This window comes from Bufo bufo, chromosome 4 (genome assembly GCF_905171765.1).
Source record: "Bufo bufo chromosome 4, aBufBuf1.1, whole genome shotgun sequence".
Classification (NCBI taxonomy): domain Eukaryota; kingdom Metazoa; phylum Chordata; class Amphibia; order Anura; family Bufonidae; genus Bufo; species Bufo bufo.
Genome location: NC_053392.1, coordinates 553,612,890 through 553,638,093, shown reverse-complemented (window position 1 = coordinate 553,638,093; position 25,204 = coordinate 553,612,890). Strand labels below are relative to the sequence as shown.

Below are 25,204 nucleotides of genomic sequence, written 5' to 3'. Positions count from 1 at the left end.
GCGTCTAATATACCTGCTACCTGGTCCTCTGGTGGTCCCCTTTGTTTGGATCGACCACCAGAGGACACAGGTAGCTCAGTAAAGTAGCACCAAGCACCACTACACTACACTACACTACACCCCCCCCCCCCGTCACTTATTAACCCCTTATTAGCCCCTGATCACCCCTAATCACCCCTGATCACCCCATATAGACTCCCTGATCACCCCCCTGTCATTGATTACCCCCCTGTCATTGATCAACCCCCTGTAAAGCTCCATTCAGACGTCCGCATGATTTTTACGGATCCACTGATAGATGGATCGGATCCGCAAAACGCATCCGGACGTCTGAATGAAGCCTTACAGGGGCGTGATCAATGACTGTGGTGATCACCCCATATAGACTCCCTGATCACCCCCCTGTCATTGATTACCCCCCTGTCATTGATTACCCCCCTGTAAAGCTCCATTCAGACGTCCGCATGATTTTTACGGATCCACTGATAGATGGATCGGATCCGCAAAACGCATCCGGACGTCTGAATGAAGCCTTACAGGGGCATGATCAATGACTGTGGTGATCACCCCATATAGACTCCCTGATCACCCCCCTGTAAAGCTCCATTCAGATGTCCGCATGATTTTTACGGATGCACTGATACATGGATCGGATCCGCAAAACGCATCCGGTCGTCTGAATGAAGCCTTACAGGGGCATGATCAATGACTGTGGTGATCACCCCCCTGTCATTGATTACCCCCCTGTAAAGCTCCATTCAGACGTCAGCATGATTTTTACGGATGCACTGATAGATGGATCGGATCCGCAAAACGCATCCGGACGTCTGAATGAAGCCTTACAGGGGCATGATCAATGACTGTGGTGATCACCCCATATAGACTCCCTGATCACCCCCCTGTCATTGATTACCCCCCTGTCATTGATTACCCCCCTGTAAAGCTCCATTCAGACGTCCGCATGATTTTTACGGATGCACTGATAGATGGATCGGATCCGCAAAACGCATCCGGACGTCTGAATGAAGCCTTACAGGGGCGTGATCAATGACTGTGGTGATCACCCCATATAGACTCCCTGATCACCCCCCTGTCATTGATTACCCCCCTGTAAAGCTCCATTCAGACGTCCGCATGATTTTTACGGATGCACTGATAGATGGATCGGATCCGCAAAACGCATCCGGACGTCTGAATGAAGCCTTACAGGGGCATGATCAATGACTGTGGTGATCACCCCATATAGACTCCCTGATCACCCCCCTGTCATTGATTACCCCCCTGTCATTGATTACCCCCCTGTAAAGCTCCATTCAGATGTCCGCATGATTTTTACAGATGCACTGATAGATGGATCGGATCCGCAAAACGCATCCGGACGTCTGAATGAAGCCTTACACGGGCGTGATCAATGACTGTGGTTATCACCCCATATAGACTCCCTGATCACCCCCCTGTCATTGATCACCCCCCTGTCATTGATCAACCCCCCTGTCATTGATCAACCCCCCTGTCATTGATCACCCCCCTGTCATTGATCACCCCTCTGTAAGGCTCCATTCAGATATTTTTTTGGCCCAAGTTAGCGGAATTTATTTATTTTTTTCTTACAAAGTCTCATATTCCACTAACTTGTGTCAAAAAATAAAATCTCACATGAACTCACCATACCCCTCACGGAATCCAAATGCGTAAAATTTTTTAGACATTTATATTCCAGACTTCTTCTCACGCTTTAGGGCCCCTAGAATGCCAGGGCAGTATAAATACCCCACATGTGACCCCATTTCGGAAAGAAGACACCCCCAGGTATTCCGTGAGGGGCATATTGAGTCCATGAAAGATTGAAATTTTTGTCCCAAGTTAGCGGAACGGGAGACTTTGTGAGAAAAAAATTAAAAGTATCAATTTCCGCTAACTTGTGCCAAAAAAAAAAAATTTCTATGAACTCGCCATGCCCCTCATTGAATACCTTGGGGTGTCTTCTTTCCAAAATGGGGTCACATGTGGGGTATTTATACTGCCCTGGCATTCTAGGGGCCCCAAAGCGTGAGAAGAAGTCTGGTATCCAAATGTCTAAAAATGCCCTCCTAAAAGGAATTTGGGCACCTTTGCGCATCTAGGCTGCAAAAAAGTGTCACACATCTGGTATCGCCGTACTCAGGAGAAGTTGGGGAATGTGTTTTGGGGTGTCATTTTACATATACCCATGCTGGGTGAGAGAAATATCTTGGTCAAATGCCAACTTTGTATAAAAAAATGGGAAAAGTTGTCTTTTGCCAAGATATTTCTCTCACCCAGCATGGGTATATGTAAAATGACACCCCAAAACACATTCCCCAACTTCTCCTGAATACGGCGATACCACATGTGTGACACTTTTTTGCAGCCTAGGTGGGCAAAGGGGCCCATATTCCAAAGAGCACCTTTAGGATTTCACAGGTCATTTACCTACTTACCACACATTAGGGCCCCTGGAAAATGCCAGGGCAGTATAACTACCCCACAAGTGACCCCATTTTGGAAAGAAGACACCCCAAGGTATTCCGTGAGGGGCATGGCGAGTTCCTAGAATTTTTTATTTTTTGTCACAAGTTAGTGGAAAATGCTTATTTTTTTTTTTTTTTTCATACAAAGTCTCATATTCCACTAACTTGTGACAAAAAATAAAAAGTTCCATGAACTCACTATGCCCATCAGCGAATACCTTGGGGTCTCTTCTTTCCAAAATGGGGTCACTTGTGGGGTAGTTATACTGCCCTGGCATTCTAGGGGCCCAAATGTGTGGTAAGGAGTTTGAAATCAAATTCTGTAAAAAATGACCTGTGAAATCCGAAAGGTGCTCTTTGGAATATGGGCCCCTTTGCCCACCTAGGCTGCAAAAAAGTGTCACACATCTGGTATCTCCGTAATCGGGAGAAGTTGGGGAATGTGTTTTGGGGTGTCATTTTACATATACCCATGCTGGGTGAGAGAAATATCTTGGCAAAAGACAACTTTTCCCATTTTTTTATACAAAGTTGGCATTTGACCAAGATATTTATCTCACCCAGCATGGGTATATGTAAAAAGACACCCCAAAACACATTCCTCAACTTCTCCTGAATACAGAGATACCAGATGTGTGACACTTTTTTGCAGCCTAGGTGGGCAAAGGGGCCCACATTCCAAAGAGCACCTTTCGGATTTCACAGGTCATTTACCTACTTACCACACATTTGGGCCCCTAGAATGCCAGGGCAGTATAACTACCCCACAAGTGACCCCATTTTGGAAAGAAGAGACCCCAAGGTATTCGCTGATGGGCATAGTGAGTTCATGGAAGTTTTTATTTTTTGTCACAAGTTAGTGGAAAATGATGATTTTTTTTTTTTAATTTTTTTTTTCATTTTCCACTAACTTGTGACAAAAAATAAAAAATTCTAGGAACTCGCCATGCCCCTCACGGAATACCTTGGGGTGTCTTCTTTCCAAAATGGGGTCACTTGTGGGGTAGTTATACTGCCCTGGTATTCTAGGGGCCCAAATGTGTGGTAAGGAGTTTGAAATCAAATTCAGGAAAAAATGAGGAGTGAAATCCGAAAGGTGCTCTTTGGAATATGGGCCCCTTTGCCCACCTAGGCTGCAAAAAAGTGTCACACATCTGGTATCCCCGTATTCAGGAGAAGTTGAGGAATGTGTTTTGGGGTGTCTTTTTACATATACCCATGCTGGGTGAGATAAATATCTTGGTCAAATGACAACTTTGTATAAAAAAATGGGAAAAGTTGTCTTTTGCCAAGATATTTCTCTCACCCAGCATGGGTATATATAAAATGACACCCCAAAACACATTCCCCACCTTCTCCTGAGTACGGAGATACCAGATGTGTGACACTTTTTTGCAGCCTAGGTGGGCAAAGGGGCCCATATTCCAAAGAGCACCTTTCGGATTTCACAGGTCATTTTTTACAGAATTTGATTTCAAACTCCTTACCACACATTTGGGCCCCTAGAATGCCAGGGCAGTATAACTACCCCACAAGTGACCCCATTTTGGAAAGAAGAGACCCCAAGGTATTCGCTGATGGGCATAGTGAGTTCATAGAACTTTTTATTTTTTTGTCACAAGTTAGTGGAATATGAGACTTTGTAAGAAAAAAAAAAAAAAAATCATCATTTTCCGCTAACTTGTGACAAAAAATAAAAAGTTCTATGAACTCACTATGCCCATCAGCGAATACCTTAGGGTGTGTACTTTCAGAAATGGGGTCATTTGTGGGGTGTTTGTACTGTCTGGGCATTGTAGAACCTCAGGAAACATGACAGGTGCTCAGAAAGTCAGAGCTGCTTCAAAAAGCGGAAATTCACATTTTTGTACCATAGTTTGTAAACGCTATAACTTTTACCCAAACCATTTTTTTTTTACCCAAACATTTTTTTTTTTATCAAAGACATGTAGAACTATAAATTTAGAGCAAAATTTCTATATGGATGTCGTTTTTTTTGCAAAATTTTACAACTGAAAGTGAAAAATGTCATTTTTTTGCAAAAAAATCGTTAGATTTCGATTAATAACAAAAAAAGTAAAAATGTCAGCAGCAATGAAATACCACCAAATGAAAGCTCTATTAGTGAGAACAAAAAGGAGGTAAAATTCATTTGGGTGGTAAGTTGCATGACCGAGCAATAAACGGTGAAAGTAGTGTAGGTCAGAAGTGTAAAAAGTGGCCTGGTCTTTCAGGGTGTTTAAGCACTGGGGGCTGAGGTGGTTAAAGGGCCGATCATAAATCTGACTTGGCTAAAACTGACTTTAGCCATATGTGAAAGTGGAGTGAGCTGTCAGAGGAATGATAAATCTGGCCCACTGTGTGTAAATCCTGTTCTTCTCTCATACAGTGACGACATGCTACCCCCTCCTCCCTCCCATTTCCGTAACCATCCCCTCCCCCCAACTCAAGGGAATAATGGTTTATAACATCTCGATACTTAAGAAACTTTCAAAAAAATAAAAATGTAAATCTAATAGACACAAAATATATTATATATAATATATTATATGTGTGTGTGTGTGTATATATATATATATATATATATATATATAATGTGTGTGTGTGAAATTAGACAAAGTTCTGTCACTTCATGCCTTCTATGTACAGGGTTCACAGAAGTGCATAACCACCGCCTATAGCCTCTTTGGAGTGGCACGTTACCTCTGTTGTATAACATGTCCCATTGAGAGTTGCATAAGCCTCTCTATTCATCACTTTCTGCCCAATCGGAGGCCAGCCCTGTGACTCACATTGCTGTTCTCCCTCATTACTGGTCCCTGTAGTCTTTCCTGCTATTGTGTAAGTTGTATGTGGTTTAAATAAGCTTGACATTTCCTATTTTCTGCACATTGTGGATTACAAGAGCAAAGAGAGAGCAGCACAACTTATCTGTGAGTACGGAGTGCATAACATCCTTCTGTGTGCATGCTGTGGGCAGGAGTCTACCAACTCCTTTCCTCGATAACTTCATTAACCTCAGCAACTTTACCGTTGTGTCTTATCATCCCTGATGTCAGTTTGGGCAGGAGAGTCTCCCTGGATGTACTCATTAAGGGGGAATTCACATGACCGTATTTTCGGTCTGCTTTTGATACGTATTTTTGCAGATGGGATGCGGACCTATTCATTTCAATGGGGGTGCAAAAGATGCGTATGTCCATTCCGCAGCCCTGCTTTGTGGACAAGAATAGGCCTTTCTAACAAAGGGCGGGACGTGCTGATCCGCAAAATGCGGAACGCACCCGGTCAGTGTCCATGTTTTGCAGATTCGCAATTTTCTGAACACAAAACAGATGCAGTTGTGTGAATGCCCCTTAAAGGGGTATTCCAGTTCTAGAACATTATCCCCTATCCACAGGATAGAGGATAAGTATCAGATTGCTCCAGCGGTAGGAGCTCTGTACTCGGCTATCTATGGTACGCCCATAGAAATGATTAGAGCAGCGGCGTGTTTTTCTGACCAGCTGCTCTCGTCCATTTCAGGGGGCTCCATGGGGAACAGGGCCCTGGTTCTCGTGAGCTGTGGTTGTCCAAGCAGTAGTACCCCCACAGATCTGATAGTGATTCCCTATCTTGTGGATAGGGGATAACTTTATATAACCGGAGTACTACTTTAAGATTTTAGATGCAATAACGCAATGATTTTTCATATGTCCACAGGGGCGGATACACTGTGTATTTGTGTGTAGCAAAATTTGTATTGTTTTATAGTATCGGCCAAGGGGATGACATCTAATCCACACGCTGGGAAAAAAAAATCTGCACCGTAAAATAACCTGCAGTGCTGATTTTAAATCCGCCGCGTGTCAAATTATGCTGAAGATATCCCGCATGGATTTCATCCATTGCAATGCATAGGGTGAAATCTGCAGCAAGTCCATGGCACGATATTATGAGGATCTTTGGGGAGCCCAGCAGTCAGACCCAGTGATCGGGAATCGACATTCCATCACTTTTTTTTTTTCCGTTTACGGGCCGTTTTTTGCGTTCCGTATACGGAACCATTCATTTCAATGGTTCTGCAAAAAAAAACATGTACTCCGTATGCATTCCATTTCCGTATTTCCATTTTTCCGTTCCGTTGAAAGATAGAACATGTCCTATTATTGCCCGCAAATCACGTTCCGTGGCTCCATTCAAGTCAATGGGTCCGCAAAAAAACAGAACACATACGGAAATGCATCCGTATGTGTTCTGTATCTGTTCCGTTTTTGCGGAACCATCTATTGAAAATGTTATGCCCAGCCCAAATTCTTCTATGTAATTACTGTATATGCCATACGGAAAAACGGAACAGAAACGGAAACACAACGGAAACAAAAAACGGAACAACTGATCCGTGAAAAACGGACCGCAAAACACTGAAAACGCCATACGGTCGTGTGAAAGAGGCCTTATCTGGTTGGAAAACCTTTTTTAATACCTATAGACAAGGTCAGACTGGCCCACCAGAGTACCAGAAGATCTTCCGGTAGGCCCAGGCTGTGATATCATAGTGGACCCCAAAGATCTAGTAAAAGAAAACCCCATTTGGAGCTGCCTTTGGAGCCAGTCATCTGGCACTGGGGTCTATCTCTTTTAATTCAAAACCTATTAAACTTTGATGATATAGGGGTCGTGTCTCACGAATAATCGCCTCAGGAACCCCACTCTGACACTGGCCGTAGACTTTAGATTTTTGTCAGCAGATAACCTTTTGTCCATTCATTATATTTCAGCCGAATGCTTGTTCAGCTGAGAGCTTACTGTCCACCCATACACATGCATGCTCGCTCATTTCAGCCCAGAGTGCATGAATTCTGAATAGGGAGAAAGCCGCCGCCAAACTACTCTGGCAGTGGCTTATCTCCACTAGAACATGGGCTGCCCAACCCTGATCCCACCTCCACCACATCTGAGAGTTGGCCATCTAATGTGTATAGCAGATGTCCAGCAGCTGCTTACACCCTCTCCCATAGGAATAAACCTGCTGACCCGAAAGGGCATGTTGAAGACGGCTCCTGGGGTGATGGCTATCAGCAGTTATCTCAAGTCTAGCAAAAGCTGAATGTGATAAAATAATCGAGAGGACATGATTTTCTCCCATCGATAAACCATGTAATCTAATCTTATCTCTACTTCTTCACTAGGTTTACAAAATGTACGAACACAACATTTTCAAGATAATCCTGATCTTCTTCATGGTCGCTGTGTACATTGTTATGGTGGCCTTTAATGCTGGAGCCGGCTCTGGATTAATGATGGGTAGGTAAATATGCTAATAGCTATAAAAATGGATACTGCCTTTTTATTACACGGGGTCTCGCCTTTCCCTGCATCGGATTAAAAAGACCTGTCTCTATCTTCTGCTGTTGAGAATAGACTGTTCTGTGTATTTAGGAGATACATTTTGCCAAAGGGTGAACTTTTTAGTTTGTTTTTTTTAACATAAAGTATTTTGGCAAAAAAGGACAGGAAAACATTGTACTAAAAAAAAAAAAAATTGCCAAAACCAAATTGACAGAAAAGTCACAACTTGTGAACATACCCCTACAGTTTGACTGTCCTTTGAAAATGGACAGTTTGACTGTTTTTAAGGGGCGTTTTTTTCATCTAGCCTTAGGGTCCATTCACACGTCCGCAGTGTTTTGCGGATCCGCAAATTGAGGATCCGCAAAACACCGGCCCGGCACCCCAATAGAAATGCCTATTTTTGTCCGCAGCTGCGGACATGAATAGGACATGTTCTATTTTTTTGCGGAGCCGCGGACCGGAAGTTCGGGGCCGCGGACCGGAAATGCGGATGCAGAAAGCACACTGTGTGCTGTCCGCATCTTTTCCGTCCCCATTGAAAATTAATAGGTCCGCACCCGTTCTGCATAATTGCGGAATGGATCCGGACCCAAAGTGCGGACGTGTGAATGGACCCTTTTGGTGCATTCACAAACACTGACTGAGCAGGTTATTATCGGAACGGGACCGTTCGTTCCTGATAACTGCCTGCTCGTCAGCGATCTCCTCCACTGTATGAAGACGAGTGATGGCTACTGCCATCGCTCATCCTCATACAGATTCATTGTTTCTGGGCAGTAGAGTGCTGTTTACACAGGACTATCTGCTGACCAGAAACAATGATTTAGGTGTCCAAATCAATGTTGCTTTCTCCCGGTGAAAGAGCATTTTGCTTATTCATTTGGTAACCTTTACATGGACCAATTATCGAGAATAAACATTCGTACTAGACTTTATTCTCGATAATCGGCCCCATAATTACCCCATGTAAATCTGGCTTTAGGCCTCATGCACATGTCTGTATAGTGACACATGGAGTCTCTAGGGGCTCTGTATTATGAAGCCTAAAGGCGCCAATACACCTTCAATAGCTGTTGACTCAGCCAAGCATAAAGAGAGAGGAGTAAATGGCCCTTTACAGGGGCCGAGAATCCGCCAGATAGTCGATAATGAGCATTCATAGGAACACTCGTTATCGATTATCTGGCGGTGTAAAGGTGCCTCCGATTACCCGATGAACAAGCAAAGCACTCATTCATCGGGTAATTGGATTGTTTGCATAGGGCATCTAACTCGTTGTTTGCCGGCAGCAGATCATTCTGTGTAAACACCAGTCTGCTGCCGGCAAAAAATGATTCTGTATAGGGAGGAGCGATGTCATTAGGGATCGCTCCTCCCCATACTGTGAAGGAGATTTCTGCATGTAAATATGTGGCCTTCTTCAGTGACGAGCAGGCTTCCTCCCCGACAATTGCCTGCTGAATTTGTGAGTGTAAAGGAACCTTTAATCCGCTGTCAGACAACTCTGGTAGCTGCTTATCTCCCTGGAGAACAAAAGGATCAGGCAATAAAATTCCAAGCACCCAATCTTTTTCTCCACCGACATCATCTATTGGGGGAGAATCAGGAGTTCTGCATACATATTATATTGTTGGACGGTTCTGCTGAAAACAGGTAGAGAGAAACAAAATGATGACAGTTGGAGGTCAAACGTCTCACCGGACATTTACCAACTGTCACATTTGGTGTAGGATGGATCGGTAAAAGGGAGAAGGAAAAAAAGCGCCACTCTAAAGGTAACCAATAATAACGGTTAGATAACACCCAAAGGGGTGAGATGTGGTGTCAAAGGAACCAATCCAGAAGGATAGTATATCAAGTGTAATAATAGCAGTAAAAATATAAGGGGTGCCAAGTGAAGCTGCAAAAGGTGTCAGATGCAAAAGAAGAGCATGGCAGGGTCTACCATAGTACCCAACTACTATAAGAGGAAGAGATAAAAATTCAAAGAAGGTGGTCCCTCGAGAGGGACTAGATGAGAACTGGTAGGTATGGTGGCATGGAGAAAGATCTCATACTGGAAGGTAATAAAAACACAAAATAGACAATAATAATAATAAACATAAATAAAATGAAATATTAGTCAACTCACTTCGCTGGGGGGTCGTCTCCAGGATAAGCTCAAGACACCTGGGATGACTGAGATTGAAATCGGCAAATCGGTTGTGTAGTAGAGATGGAAGTCAGCACACGGGTCCTAAGCTTCTAGTCAATCTCTTTATTCAATAGATATGCGGCTCAACGTGTTTCGGGGTTTTTTCTATACCCCCTTCATCAGGAGTATTTGCTCCTGATAAAGGGGGTATAGAAAACCCCCCGAAACGTGTTGAGCCGCATATCTATTGAATAAAGAGATTGACTAGAAGCTTGGGTGTTATCTAGCCGTTATTATTGGTTACCTTAAGAGTGGTGCTTTTTTTCTTCTTCTCCCTTTTCCCGATCCATCCTACACCAAATGTGATAGCTGGTAATGGTCCGGTGAGACGTTTTGACCTCCGACTGTCATAATTTTGTTTCTCTCTACCTAATCACTAACACTATTTATAGCTGCCTTCTCTGTCACCCGGTAACCATCTCTTCTCACTATATACAGCCCTTCATTTTCTCCTTCATTCCATCACTGTTGGCGCCTCTGGTTCCGTATTTATTCCAGGGTTGCATTGACCCTAGGAACATTTGTGTAACCTCCTCCTTTTTTCTCTTTTCCACATGTCCTCTGCTGAAAACAGACGGTATGGCTATCAATAGCCTAAGGTGTAGGGGGCCCTTTAGTGTGCGCCACCATTCTGTGCTGCCATTTTACCGCAAAACTTCTAGGGTCAAATAAGGCTGCTTTCAGGTATTGAGATCCAGCTATTCTGTATTTAAAAAAAAAAAACCAGGATATGTTCACACAGCCTTTTTTTCCCTTGGGAAATGCATGCTGCAGTTTACATGGCACAGATTTTTCTGGCTTTGGATCTCATCATGGGGCTAAATACACCGGTGGATCCACAACCTACAAACTGTTAAAATGAGTAAATGTGGCAAAAAAAACAAGGTCATCCTTTAGATTTCTGCTATGGATTACACTGCAAATACAAGTCCGATTTCTCTACCTTGTGTGAACATACACTAAGGCACCATATGACAGTGAAAGTGGTAGAGTAGGACTCATGGACTTCTATGGGTGCTATATTATGAACCTGTTTGAACACTCCCATTTACACCATTTGGCTATGAACCGTATGGTTTTAGGGCATGCTGGCATTTATGCTCCATTTTCCTTCAGTAGTCTATTTTATCTGTATAAAAGGTAAGCGCAACCATCTGCATGTGAGTAGCTTGTATGTGCAGTACTGGTTGCACTGGATTTTCATAGATCTGAGAAGTATTGCTCACTATGAAAGCTATTGTTTGTGACAGGCCAGTATTGGGTTACTGAAACTCCATAAACTCATGTCGTGACTCTCAGCCGGTAAAGAATGTCACCCTCATTCTTACAGAATAGAAACACCGTATAGAAATTACACTGACGAGAGTGTTCTTTGTACCCACAGGTATATTCTTAAACAGGGTAGGAAATATCTCTGACAATTTCGGAACTGATTTCACACCATCTGGATGGACCTTTATGATCTGGAATGTGATCTTTGCTTGGCAGTTCCTTTGGCTTGGTTATGTCCTTTCGGGAATTTGCAGACGGTAAGCAAGTGTACAATAGTTGAGCTGTAGTATGATAAATGAGCCAGAATTCAGGCTTAATTCATGCCAAAAATAGACACACATATATTATGAGACCTTTTGTACTTTGGGTTTTCGGGAAGGGGCATGGCTTAGTGGGAAACAATGTTGTCTTAAAAGACAACAATATGCACCAAAATGGTGACGCAAAATAAGCTACACAATAGGTGGTGTAAAGTCAGACAAAACTGCCTAAAGTTGCACCAAATTTATCATACAACATGAATTACTCTGGTGCACCTTTGGGCTTCTTTCACACTACTCCAGCCTGCTGGAGCTCATCGTATCCGGCATAGCCAGATATTGACTGTAAAAGGTTTTGGTGGGTAATTTCCAGCTATTCCGGATACGATAAACTCCGGCAAGCTGTTCCGCTGCCCATAAGATTTTAGAGCTAGTGTGAAACTAGCCTTACTGCCTGGGTCTAAGTTTACGCAGCCTAAACATTAGACAGGATTAATAAATCTGCTCCATTGTTTCATAAAATGTGAAGCTCTGGACAACCGCTGTAATAACTATAAGGCCTCATGCACACGACCGTTCAGTTTTTTGCGGTCCGCAAACCGCGGATCTGCAAAAAAAAACGGCAGCCGCCCGTGTGCCTTCCGCAATTTGCGGAACGTAACAGGCGGCCCATTGTAGACATGCCTATTCTTGTCCGCAAAACGGACAAGAATAGGACATGCTATATTTTTTTTGCAGGGCCTCAGAACGGAGCAACGGATGTGGACAGCACACGGTGTGCTGTCCGCATCTTTTGCGGATCCATTGAAGTGAATGGGTCCGCACCCGAGCCGCAAAAACTTCGGATGCGGACCTGAAAAACGGTCGTGTGCATGAGGCCTAAACCAGATGAAATGGGAGATGAAATGAAATTGGGTTAAAAATCTACCAGACAAGGCTAGAATGGTGAAAGAAAGCCAACGTTACTTTTTGGATCCAATAGGCAATGGCCAATATTAATTGCTCACCTCCTTTCACTCCTGGCTCCTCCTCTGAAAGACCAACTCCTCTTCAGCTCCAGGTGCTCCTAACATTCTGATCCTGGCCATCATCAGGACATCATGTGCGGCAGTGCCTGGAGCCTAAGGCCACCTGCACACGTTGCAGAATACATGCGGTTTTTCCACACGGATTCCCAAGTCTCATGTACACTTTGCATATTTATTTTGTGCTGCGTATTTCAAAATTTGCAGCCTGTCATTTATGTTACATACTTTTAATATATTGGGCATTCAATTGTTTGTCGAACGACATTTTAGGTTTATACAGTTGGTTTTCTTGTTTGCCCTCGACTATGATCTTATAGATGAGGCCTTTTTCTTGTTTGGTTCTATGTCATTTATGTTAGTAGTTTTTAACTGCGGATTTCATCCTTTTCAATGGAAGGGTGAGATCTGAGAAAAACCCGCATCATATCCGCACCAAAAACCCCTGTTATTGGTGATCAGTGCCCGTGTCTGCCCATCTAAAAGGACCCATACACTCTAGGGCCAATTTTTACAGAACGCCAATCTATTACTATGTTTAGCGGTGGTAGTGGGGGGGACTGGAATAGGCGGAAGATCCCCCATAAACAAAGAGAGAACATACAAAATCAGCTTTTTCTTTACTAATGTTACTTTGGCACACAAGTGCCTATATTTTTTTATAATTTGACTACTTATTTGTGTTCTATTCTTTTCCGCAGAAGTGAACTTGGTTGGATGTACTTGAAACCAGATGTTTTTCCAATCTTATTCTACATTGTATGGATCTTGAACAATATTCTTAATATCGGATGGCTCTTCTTGTGGGATCGGGGGTAAGTTACAGTTACAATAATACTAGACTATAATTTCAATAAGAACACCGATACTGTCTAATATGGTAAGCTGATCTAACCCAGGCAATGCATTGAAATCTGACCCACGTCTTCCTATTGTCTATACATTGTGCCAGGCTGTTGCAGTTATTCCTTAGTCTTTGCATTTTTTTTCAGACATATTGGGCAAGTTTTACTAATCCTAAAATGGCATAAGCCTAGACCGCCTGTCTAGACCTGCACCAGAATTATCATAGGGACTCGGGCTGGATGATAAATGTGGTGCAGGGATAGACAAGGCTCACTGACTCTATACCAACTATTGGTTGGCACTTGGCCTCACACCTGCGTTGGAGGCTCCGTTCGTGGCTTCCATCACAGAATTTATCGAAAAAGTAACGGAGAGAAAATTCCTACATGCAGGACTTTTTTCTCCTCTATATAAATGTTCTCCTGAACGGAAACCTAACAGATCCCATTATAGGCAATGGGGTCTATTAGGCTCCGTGTGCTTCAGTTATACAGTAAGTCGAATCTGACACTTACGTTATTTTTGTTCTTCGGCTCCTATAACGATAAAAAAAAAAAAAAGTGCACATGTGAGATTAGCCATACTTTGATAAAGATTTGTACACCAGAATTGTGGCGCAAGTTTGGCTATAAATGGCGCATCTTAGGCACCACCCCTTTCCACTAAGCCCACCCCCTTGACGAGTCGTAAAAAAGTGTAGTAACTCTAAATGCACCAAATTGCGGCACTTTTTAGACAGGTTTTTGGCGCAGACACATTAGTAAATCCGTCCATTCTCAGTGCTTTGTTCCCCCTCTACTGTTACAGTATGGTTCCTAAATTGTAGCAAAGCTTGCCTTTATACCATTTCTCTGCACCCGGAGACCGGTCCTACAAACATGAACAAAATCATTATTATTAACGGTTACTGTTTCATTTTCTTCATATGTTTAATGTCATTTTTGTTGTTGTTTTTTTAACAGATTTTTGATTCCCGCCTTGGTATTTCTGGGTCTCATTGCTTTGACAAACCACATAGTACTCTTCATTTCCTACCGAGCGCTATACCTTCATGGAGAATGGTTTTACAGACAAAGACGAGTGGACCTGTGGCTTATTCGAGTTTTTGTAAGTTGTGCAACAAATCTAAATCTAGGTTTTTTATATATATTACTTGAATACCCCATTAATCACAATCCCATGTGTTCCCAATACATATAGGTCCTGTGCTTTCATTCTAGGATTTGCTTCAGAATATGAACTTTAATTGCCACGGTTTCTAAACAGTCAGACCAGCATAGCCACACTGATATAAAATCAGACACCTAGGATTGGTGGTAGCTGACATTAAGCTCCATGGACTCTACGATAATCATACCAGCTGTGATGTGCTTGGCGTACAGTGATGGCTAACCTCCGGCACTCCAGCTGTGGAGAAACTTCGACTCCCAGCATGCTCCATTCATTTCTATGGAGTTCTGAGAACAGCCAAGCAAGTGTACATCTTGGGATTTGTAGTTTTATCACAGCTGGGGTGCCGGAGGTTAGCCATCACGGCAAAGGGGAAGTCCCTTTTATGGAGCCATTAGATATAAGGGTCTTGGTCCTCAGGATGGGCCATCAATATCTAATCTGTGGGGGTCAGACACCCTGCATCCCTGCCGATCAACTGTGTCCGAGTATCTCTGCCCCAAGAACTATTCCGCTCTGTTCACTGGGTGGAGGATGGAGCTTGTTATTACAGTGCTGCTTCTATACACTTCAATGGTAGCAGAGCTGCAGTACCCAGCTCTGCCCACTTTACAGTGGAGGGCGCTGTGTAATTCCAGATGTCTATTTCTGGTGCCAGAGTGCAGGGCTGCAGTACCCAATCCCGGACCACTATACAGTGGATGGCGCTGTGTAATTCCAGATTATTGCTGGTGCCGGAGTTATTCAAGAACAGCTAATTGTCAGGGGTGCGGATAGGCCATCAAAAGTAAAATCCTGCAATACCTCTTTAAAGGGGTTGTCTGGTTTAGGAAAACCATTCACATACACCTGAGGCTACTTTCACGCTGGCGTTTTGGCTTTCCGTTTGTGAGATCCGTTCAGGGCTCTCACAAGCGGTCCAAAACGGATCAGTTTTGCCCTAATGCATTCAGAATGCATCAGTTTGCCTCCGTTCCGTCTAAATTCCGCTTTGGAGGCGGACGATTTAAATATTTTCACAAAAGTAGTGTGTTGCAGAGCTCCAAGACATACCATCAATATCTCCACTTAAATCCCCTTGTAGCTGAAGAAGCAGGTCAATGTCCAAGAGACAATTTCACACCCACAGTTTGGGAGTCAACTAACTTTACTAGGGCTAGGCATGGCACACATGGTTTCAAACCCCCAACAGCCTAATTTACATACAATAGGGTAGCTCTTGGGAAACAATGGGACAGGAAAATGGGAAAGGGGGGGGGGTGTACGGACAGACGAACATAAAATAATATAAAAAGGGTCCATCTGTTACACTGCTCCCCCTTAACCACAAGCCAGCATACACAGGCTTGGGGATGTCTGGGAAGCACTCACGAATCACTTTTCCAGTTCAGTTTGTCGTGATAACCTGTCAGCATTGCCATTCTGTTTTCCGGGGCGGTAGTGGATTGTAAAATCGCATGGTTGTAACGCCAAGCTCCAGTGCAACAACCGGGCATTGTCCCCTGCCACATGATTTAGCCATACTAACGGGTTGTGATCCGTGAGTAATGTGAACTGCTGTCCATACAAGTAGGGTTGAAGCTTCTTTAGGGCCCACACCACAGCCAGGCATTCCTTCTCTATGGCGGCGTAGCTCACTTCCCTGGGTAGAAGCTTCCGACTCAAGTAAGCTACGGGATGTTCACCGCCATCTTCTCCAACTTGGCTCAGTACACTCCCAATCCAAACATTGAAGCATCTGGACCTCAGAGTGTGCCGGGTTGTTCAGGGAGTGGGCCTGTGACCTGGTGGTAACGGGATAGGTCTCTATGGTACCCTGGGAAGGTACAAAAGCGGAAGTCATCGGGCCAAGATCATTTCCCAGCAAAACATCAGCGGGTAGGTCTTTTATCAACCCAACATTAACCATTCCCGCCCCCACACCCCAATGTAGATGTACCCTGGCTGTGGGTAATCTGTGGATGGTCCCTCCCGCCACCCGTACAGCTACAGAACTCCCAGTGCAGTCGTTCTCTGGAACCAGATGTCGTTGCACCAGGGTGAGGGTGGCACCGGAATCGTGCAGCCCCTGGGTCTCCTTGCCATTGAGGATAACCGTCTGCCTGTGATGCTGTCGATTATCAGTCTCCGCCTGTATTGGGTCTGCCTCGTGTAGAACACCCCAGTGTTCCTCTGGATCCTCTGCTCTGATCTTAAGCGGGACAGCCTCTGTATGGTAGTAGTGGGCGGCTGCCCGCGCTGGAGGAGGTAGACCTGGACGGATCCATGCAGACTGGTTTCGGTTCTGGGAACAGTCCCTCTGATAATGCCCAAACTTTTTGCAGGCATGGCACTGTATGGTGCTGTGATTAGGGTATCCGTTTGCTGGGACACTAGGCAGGAGCCCTGTGCGTTGTGGTGGGCCCAGGGTGTATTGGTCTGGGATTGGGTCTGAAGCTTACCCTGGATTGTCTGCGGGCATCCTGGTAGTCATCCACCTGTCCAGCTGCGTCGGATAGAGTGGTAGGTTTCTTACCTACTCCTGCACTTCTGGATTTAGTCCATCGAAAAATTGTTCCAGTAGAACCAGCTGGGTAATTTCCTCTGCTGAAAAAGCTTGGCTTGCCTGTAGCCAGGCTAGGGCTTCCCTCTGCATGCGGCACGTACACTCTTTGTATGAGTCTTTTTCCTGTTTTTTAGTGTCCCTGAATTGTCTCCTGTATGCTTCTGGGGTGATGGCATATCTTGCCAAAATTACCTCTTTCACCCGGTTATAGTCTGCAATCTCCTCGTAAGGTACAGCTCTATATGCCTCTGCTGCACGGCCAGAGAGCTTACCAGCGAGGATCCGGACCCAGTCTGCTGGGGGTACCTTGTGTAGCCTGCACTGCTGTTCAAAGTCTTGCAGGAAGCCGTCGATCTCATCCTCGGCTTCCACAAAGCGGTACCTTGACTTTGGGTTCTGGAACCAGAGTACTAGTTAGCGGTCTTTCCAATGCCTGCTGCTCTGCTATCCGGAGTTGGTTCTCTCTCTTCTCCTTGCAGTGATCAAGCTATCCACCTGGTTCATGGGGGCCTGTACCAGCTCTATGGAGGGATTCTCTCCATAAAATGCTAGCCTGCGTTTCACCTCTCTGTCAAACTCTGACTCTCTGGTTTCTGTAGCCATACTGTGTGCCCGGTCTCCCTCGGTCAGTTCAGCAATTAGCACGGCCTTCGTTTTATTGCTGGCTATCTGCCCTCTCGCTTCCAGCAATTCCTTTAATGTTGTCTGTTTTAATCCAGCATAGTTCGTCTCCATTCACAGTTCCATTGGTATAACCAAACTGAAACGACCTGTTATCTGCACAAACCGCTGCTGCTTTCTTCTGCTGCCAGGCTTGTATCCCGCTGCTTGCCACCAATTGTTGCGGAGCTCCAAGACATCCCATCAATATCTCCACTTAAATCCCCTTGTAGCTGAAGAAGCAGGTCAATGTCCAAGAGACAATTTCCCCAGTAACTGGACGACACACAGTTTGGGAGTCAACTGACTTTACTCGGCATGGCAGACATGGTTTCAAACCCCCAACAGCCTCATTTACATACAATAGGGTAGCTTTTGGGAAACAATGGGACAGGAAAATCAGAAAAGGGGGGGGGGGGGGGTGTACGGACAGCCGAACATAAAATAATATAAAAGGGTCCATCTGTTACATAGCATGCTTCGTTCCAACACACACTATCTGTAGTACTGTTTTAAGGGATAGCGGTAAACCCCTTATACGCTTACACTGGTTGTTGTTACACACTTGGCTCAACAGACACGCATGCGTTTCATGGGGAGAGAGGTATAAACTACCTCAAGCAATGGCTTGTTTTATTCGGATAAGGGTTCATGCACACAACTGTATGTATTTTGTGGTCCGCAAAACACTGATCCGCAAAAAATACAGATGACATCCATGTGCATTCCGTATTTTGCGGAACGGAACAGCTGGCCCCTAATAGAACAGTCCTATCCTTGTCCGTAATGCGCACAATAATAGGACATGTTCTATTTATTTTGCGGAACGGACATACGGAAATGGAATGCACACGGAGTAACTTCCATTTCTTTTGCGGACCCCTTGAAATGAATGGTTCCGCATACGGTCCGCAAACAAAAAATGGAACAGACACGGAAAGAAAATATGGTCGTCTGCATGAGCCCTAACAAAGAATCGGGCCTGTTGAAATTCAACACGCCCAATCCTATCTTCCCCAACATCTGCCATCAGGGAAGGACCAGAACACCCACATCCCAGCTGACATCAGTGCGGTTGGGCAACATATATTTATCTCAGATCTGCTGTGATATTATAATCGCCCAAAAAAAGAAAATCATTGCATAAAAAAAAAAAAAGAAATCTAGCGCTCGCCATATTAAATGTAAAACATTTGTGTCCTACAGGCTCATAACGGAATAGCTGTCTATGCAACTTGGACCACGATTGCATGTCTACTAAACTTTGCAGTGGCTTTGACGTACAGAGACAACATTCTCAATAGCACCTCCACCACAGTGTGCCTGTCCATACTGGCTTTCGAAGTGATTTTATGGTATGTTATTACAATAGATATATAATGAACATTGTGGTGTTTTCTGCTGTTCATGGGCATTGCAGAATCGGGTCCATTGAAGTAAATGGGGCTGAGCTGCAATACCACATACAACCTGCAGGCAGGTGTGGCACCATGTTTCAGAAGAAAGCAAACATGTTTTCTAATCCTATACAAACCCTTTGAATGTTGCCCTGTTCTCATAACACACATATTATTCTCTAGGTCATACACAGAGATGCATGAACAGAAAATTCTAAGGTCTACTATGTTTTTTCTCTTTAGGTTCTGTTTGGAAAACTTTTTATTTGACAAGTATGTCCGATATACGCTGACTGTGTACCCTGTGGTTATTGTGGCCTTATCTGGAGCGTTGGACAAAAATTTTGACGAAAATAACCCTGACAGAAATGATATTTATATAGGTAATTGTTTCATTCCACTTTATATTAAATTATATTTTAATTTACAGATTTTTTTTATGTTATTTTCTGAACATGATTATGGGGGAGGCCATCTTGTCTGAGCTGTTGTTAACTGGATTCAAAGAGATGTTTTTACAGCATCCACCACGGACTATACACTGGAGGGGACTCGCTGACATTTGTGGGAGAGTTTTATAGACATTCTCTGTGACCAGAGGTCAGGAGGCAGTAGATAAGCTATGATATCGTCTATTGCAGGGATGACCAACCTGCTGTCCCCCCGGCTGTTGCAAAACTACAATTCCCAGTATGCCTAGACAGATTACAGCCATTAGGACTGGCTGGGAGTTGTCGTTTTGCAACAGCTGGAGGGCCGCAGGTTGAGCATCCCTAAATTGTGACTGATGGATCCTGTGTTATCTTTGGGGGGTGATATCTGTCATTCTAATCCTGTCTGTGATGACAATGAGATGACTGCAGAAAAGTAATCTGTACAGACCAAAAAGTGAAGCCTATTATTAGGCTTATTGATAGTGACATGGAAAATTTAAAACTAACCGCCAAAAAGAATTTAAAAATACAGTATGTTTAACATAAAAACTTGATCTAAACAATAGATCATTTTCCCCCTTTAAGAAAAAGAAGCATAACCTATTCACATTACAGGAAAAAGTCCAGCAATATGAAGTTGGTGACATTTATAGAACTAGGGTAGTCGGGGACCATGATGCAAACAGGGTCCATAAATAGAACCGATATAAGAACCAGACTTGGATGTCAGACTGGCCAGGGGAGACGAGGAAAACATAGAGTAGGAGGGGAATGCACTCGGTCGTGTCTGTAGAATAGGCAACAGTGTTAAGGTGGCAAGGTAGGCATAATCCCTCCAGGGTTCCCCGGTTTTCTCAAACTTAAAGTGGTCGTCTCACTTCAGCCAATGGCATTTATAATGTACAGAAAGTTACTACAAGACACTTACTAATGTATTGTGATTGTCCATATTGCTTCTTTTGCTAGCTTGATTCATTTTCCATCATATTATACACTGCTCGTATCCAGGGGTTACGATCACCCCGCAATCCAGCAGTGTTGCCGTGCCTGCACACTATAGGAAAAAGCAACGGCCTCTCTGGTGTCCTGACCTCAGTATCTGAGGAAAGGGATTTAGGAGTAATTATTTCAGAAGACTTAAAGGTGGGAAGACAATGTAATAGAGCAGCACGAAATGCCAGCAGAATGCTTGGATGTATAGGGAGAGGTATAAGCAGTAGAAAGAGTGAAGTGCTTATGCCGCTGTACAGAACACTGGTGAGACCTCACTTGGAGTATTGTGCGCAGTACTGGAGGCCATATCTCCAGAAGGATATAGATACTCTAGAGAGAGTTCAGAGAAGAGCTACTAAACTAGTACATGGATTGCAGGATAAAACTTACCAGGAAAGGTTAAAGGACCTTAATATGTATAGCTTGGAAGAAAGAAGAGACAGAGGGGATATGATAGAAACTTTTAAATACATAAAGGGAATCAACTCGGTAAAGGAAGAGAGCATATTTAAAAGAAGAAAAACTACCACAAGAGGACACAGTTTTAAATTAGAGGGGCAAAGGTTTAAAAGTAATATAAGGAAGTATTACTTTACTGAGAGAGTAGTGGATGCATGGAATAGCCTTCCTGCAGAAGTGGTAGCTGCAAATACAGTGAAGGGGTTTAAGCATGCATGGGATAGGCATAAGGCCATCCTTCATATAAGATACGGCCGGGGGCTATCCATAGTATTCAGTATATTGGGCAGACTAGATGGGCCAAATGGTTCTTATCTGCCGACACATTCTATGTTTCTATGTTTCTATGGTGGCCAGAACAGTGGTAACGAGCAAAGGCACGTATGCACAGCAGCTCCCGTCCTCCCTGCTGCATGTGATGTGCGTTGGCAGCTGAAGACATCTGTGTTGGTCCCATCTTCATATGTGCCCGCATTGCTGAGAAAAATGATGTCATCTATTCAAATGTCCCTCTAGGAGCAACGGGGGCGTTGCCTTTACACCTAGAGGCTCTGCTCTCTCTACAACTGCCGCACCCTCTGCACCTTGATAGGGCCAGGCAGGCGTGATGATGTTTACACTGCCTGGCCCTGTCAATCAAAGTGCAGAGGGTGCAGGGGTTGCAGAGAGAGCAGAGCCTCTAGGTGTAATGGCAATGCCCCCGTTGCTCCTAGAGGCTCATTTACAAATAGTAAAACTTTGTTTTTCTCAGCAATGCAGGCACATATGAACATGGGACCAACACAGATGCCTTCAGCTGCCAAGCGCACATGTAACAGGTCAGCCAGTGTCACAGGTACAAATCTGCTGACAGATGCCCTGTAATAGCTCATTGTCCTCTCTCCTGAGCGACGCAGATGTCATTGTCAATAAATGAGACTCTTGACTGTTCCTCTAATATTCATCAGCTCTTTCCTCTTTTCACAGCGGTGTTGCTGGCAGTGGCTTGTGCTTTATTCGTTCTACGTCTTGCTTTAGTCATATGGAGACACTTCAAGCAGCCACTTTATACAAGAGCATCAAATAAGACATCATTTCCTTTGGCATAAGAAGAATGTAATGAACCAAGCAACAACCATGGTGCCAAAAATAATATATCAGTTACAATATTTGCACTTTGGTCAATGCTCCTTTTTCATGCACTACTGCTATGAGGCAATGTAAAGGGAATACAAATAAGCAACAACAAAAAAGAGAAAACTACCTAATCATCTACCTTGGGGGGTCAGGTTTTCAATTTCAAATCCCTGGAACATTTCTCTCTGCATCACAGCGCCTACCATTGCAGGAATGTATCTATGCTCCCTTGGTCTCGGGATGCCATGTTTCTCCTTGTGGAGAGCACATGAGTTGCTGTAGGGAGTCTTCTAGGTTATGTAATGCTCCCTGGGATATGGATATGCAGATTAGCTCATTTCCAAGTGAAATAAAGCTGTCTCAGTAGTGCCACCTACTGGAGGTTGCTATTCTATAATCACGTCTGACCTTTTTGCGTGTATTTCTTTCTCTTGGAAGTGAGCTAATCTCCTAGACATTGCATGGCATTGTACCACCCTATTGTTGTTACAACCACCCCTATCACCCTTTCCAAGACCTAGGGCTCTCACCTAGCCAACCAAGCAGCCTGATTTTTTACTTACGAGGGGTAAAACACCCAAACCACCGGTCTACACATGGGTTTCCTTTTGATAACGTCTCATGATTTGGCTGATATACCCTTAGTTATGTTGAAAGGCTTGTGAAATGGCTGGACATTTCCTGTAGGGAAGCTGCCTCCAGTAGGTGGCACCACTGAGACGGCTTTCTTTCTCTTGAATGTATATTCTATGCTTCCTTTACAGTACATGGGTTAATTCCATAGACCATTACCAACTGCTTATGTTATTTTTTTTTTTCCTCAGTCCTTCCGGGGACTTCCAAGACAATGTTTGTTTTTCAGATGAAGGTAATTTGTATAGGTTTTACTGCACTTAATCTAACTATTGTGTTAAATATTCAGTTTGGGATATGCTTTACAAAGGGAATTTATAGTGATCCAAAACGAAGCCGTCCATTACGTTTTTGCTAGGAGAATATCATCTCTACAGCTACTGTGGACATATCTGCGAATCAAAGTTTCAATTTATCAATCCCTCCTTCCTTACTGGAAACGGTTCATAGAAGAAGCAACAGGAAAACTCCAATTCTTCCTTCTTGGATCTTCTTCTTTTTTGTTTTTTTACCGATATTGTAATGAGGAAATATTTCTGATCTAAAATGTCCATAAACTGATTTATTTTGTTTATGTTTATTTTTATCTCTTGTTACTTGTGGTGATCAAGCATTCTTCTTTGACCAATTTCTCCATTTTCTGCTATGTGACTTCTGAAAAAAGCCAGGCAAGCTTACTCAGCTATTTTCGGAAGTCCCATAGTAGTGAATGGAGTGAGTTGCGCATGCGCAGACACCTGTGCATTTACTGCAGGGAGAGATGGGGTCCTGTTCTTGAAATAGGAGTGGGTCCCAGAGGTGGGACTCATAGCTATCAGATATTTATGGCATATCCTGTTGATATGCCTTAGATGTCCAGATGGGAATATCCCATTTGACACTAGTTGTGAAGCTAAAATGCACTTTCTGTGTTATCGGATTAGGGTATCAGAGTTGTTACATGATCTCAATATATAGAATCTGTAACTTCCTAAACGCTGTGAATTCTCAAAAGAGTCACTCTTTTCCCCTGGCTTACCCAAAAAATGAAACGGATACAAAGAAATCAGGCAGAGTGCAATTTCTGCCTCGTTTGCCCCAGCGTAACGCTGGGTTCAGACCTGAGCGTACCGAAGGAGCGCTCTGTATGCGCGATTGTATCGTGCGTTTACAGACGCGGCTCCGGCAACAAGCAACGCCCATAGTCGCGCGTTCCCGGAAGTCTATGTACGGGAACGCGCTCCTGTACTTCTTGGGGCGTATGGCGTTTTACAGCGCGTTCGTACGCGCTGTAAAACGCTCAGGTGAGAACCATGCCCATAGGGAAGCATTGGTTCTTGCCTGTTGAGCGTTTTACAGCGCGTAGGAACGCGCTGTAAAACGCTCAGGTCTGAACCGGCTGTCATGGTTATGAGTCTGCTCTCAGTTATATCTTTTCAGCATCAGTCATGGAATCAGCAAGGGGCAATGTGGGCAATTGCAAAGATCAAACTGGACTCCTATAATGGTGCTCTGTGTTTGTCTTCTCCTTGTTTGCTGTCAAGTTCTTCTGGAAAGAGGAGTCTTGCACAGTTTCTTGTCACCTATTAGCAAAAGGGCTAGGACAAAGCAGGACTGAGCTTCCTCTCTCCACAGGGTCCATAGTATGGTCTTGTTGAGCACAGATATGTCCTACAGTTAAAAGGGGTACTCCAGGGGCTCCCGGCACCCCAGTCGATCAGCAACTTGAAGAGGCCTCTTCTTAGGCCAGTACCGTCACCGTACATTGGTCATGTGGCCTAGATACAGCTCAGTCCCAATCAAATGAATGGACCTGAGCGGCAATACCAAGCACAGCCACTATACGATGTATGGCACTGTGCTTGGTAAGCTGAGAGAAGGCTGCAGCACTCGCTGGAGCTCCAGAGAACCCCTTTCAGGGACTGTAACAACACTACATAAAGGTTCCAACATAAAGGTTCAGACATTGTTCTGGAGGCACCAAAGAGATCTGAGACCTAACTATTCATGGTGGCCACCAGAGTGGAAGCAGCTGAAAGAACACAGACCCCAATGAACATTATGGTGACCAAACTAAATGAAGGAGGAGTGAAAAGATAGTCCGGTTAATGTTCTTCCAAGGTTTCAAATTTAACAGATCTCCTATTTGATGATTTTTTATATATATATTTTTTTATATTTTCACAAATAACGTTTGCTTTAAAATTATTATATAGTAAAATTGTTACTACATTAATATGTTAAAATTTGTAAATAAATTCTTTTCAGTATTTTCTACTTTGTGTTGTGTGTTTTGGTTGATTGGTTTCAGAAGAAGAAAGCAGAGAAATTTGCTTGGATATAAGTGAAGGATTCTCCAAAGATTTCCACCTGTATAGTAAGGGTGAATTATGCTGGG

At 43.9% G+C, this 25,204-nt stretch overlaps 1 protein-coding gene across 1 annotated transcript in view; it reads left to right on the top strand.

The window, feature by feature from the left end:
* Positions 1–23,900, top strand: part of LOC120999246 — a 196,616-nt gene extending 172,716 nt beyond the window's left edge. The window contains exons 2-8 of the mRNA XM_040430115.1: positions 7,661–7,775; positions 11,402–11,546; positions 13,276–13,389; positions 14,383–14,527; positions 19,002–19,150; positions 19,436–19,575; positions 22,045–23,900. Coding sequence (XP_040286049.1) covers positions 7,661–7,775; positions 11,402–11,546; positions 13,276–13,389; positions 14,383–14,527; positions 19,002–19,150; positions 19,436–19,575; positions 22,045–22,166 — 930 coding nt within the window. The 3' untranslated portion in view covers positions 22,167–23,900. The remainder of the gene's footprint in view (positions 1–7,660; positions 7,776–11,401; positions 11,547–13,275; positions 13,390–14,382; positions 14,528–19,001; positions 19,151–19,435; positions 19,576–22,044) is intronic.
* The last annotated feature ends 1,304 nt before the right edge of the window (positions 23,901–25,204 follow it).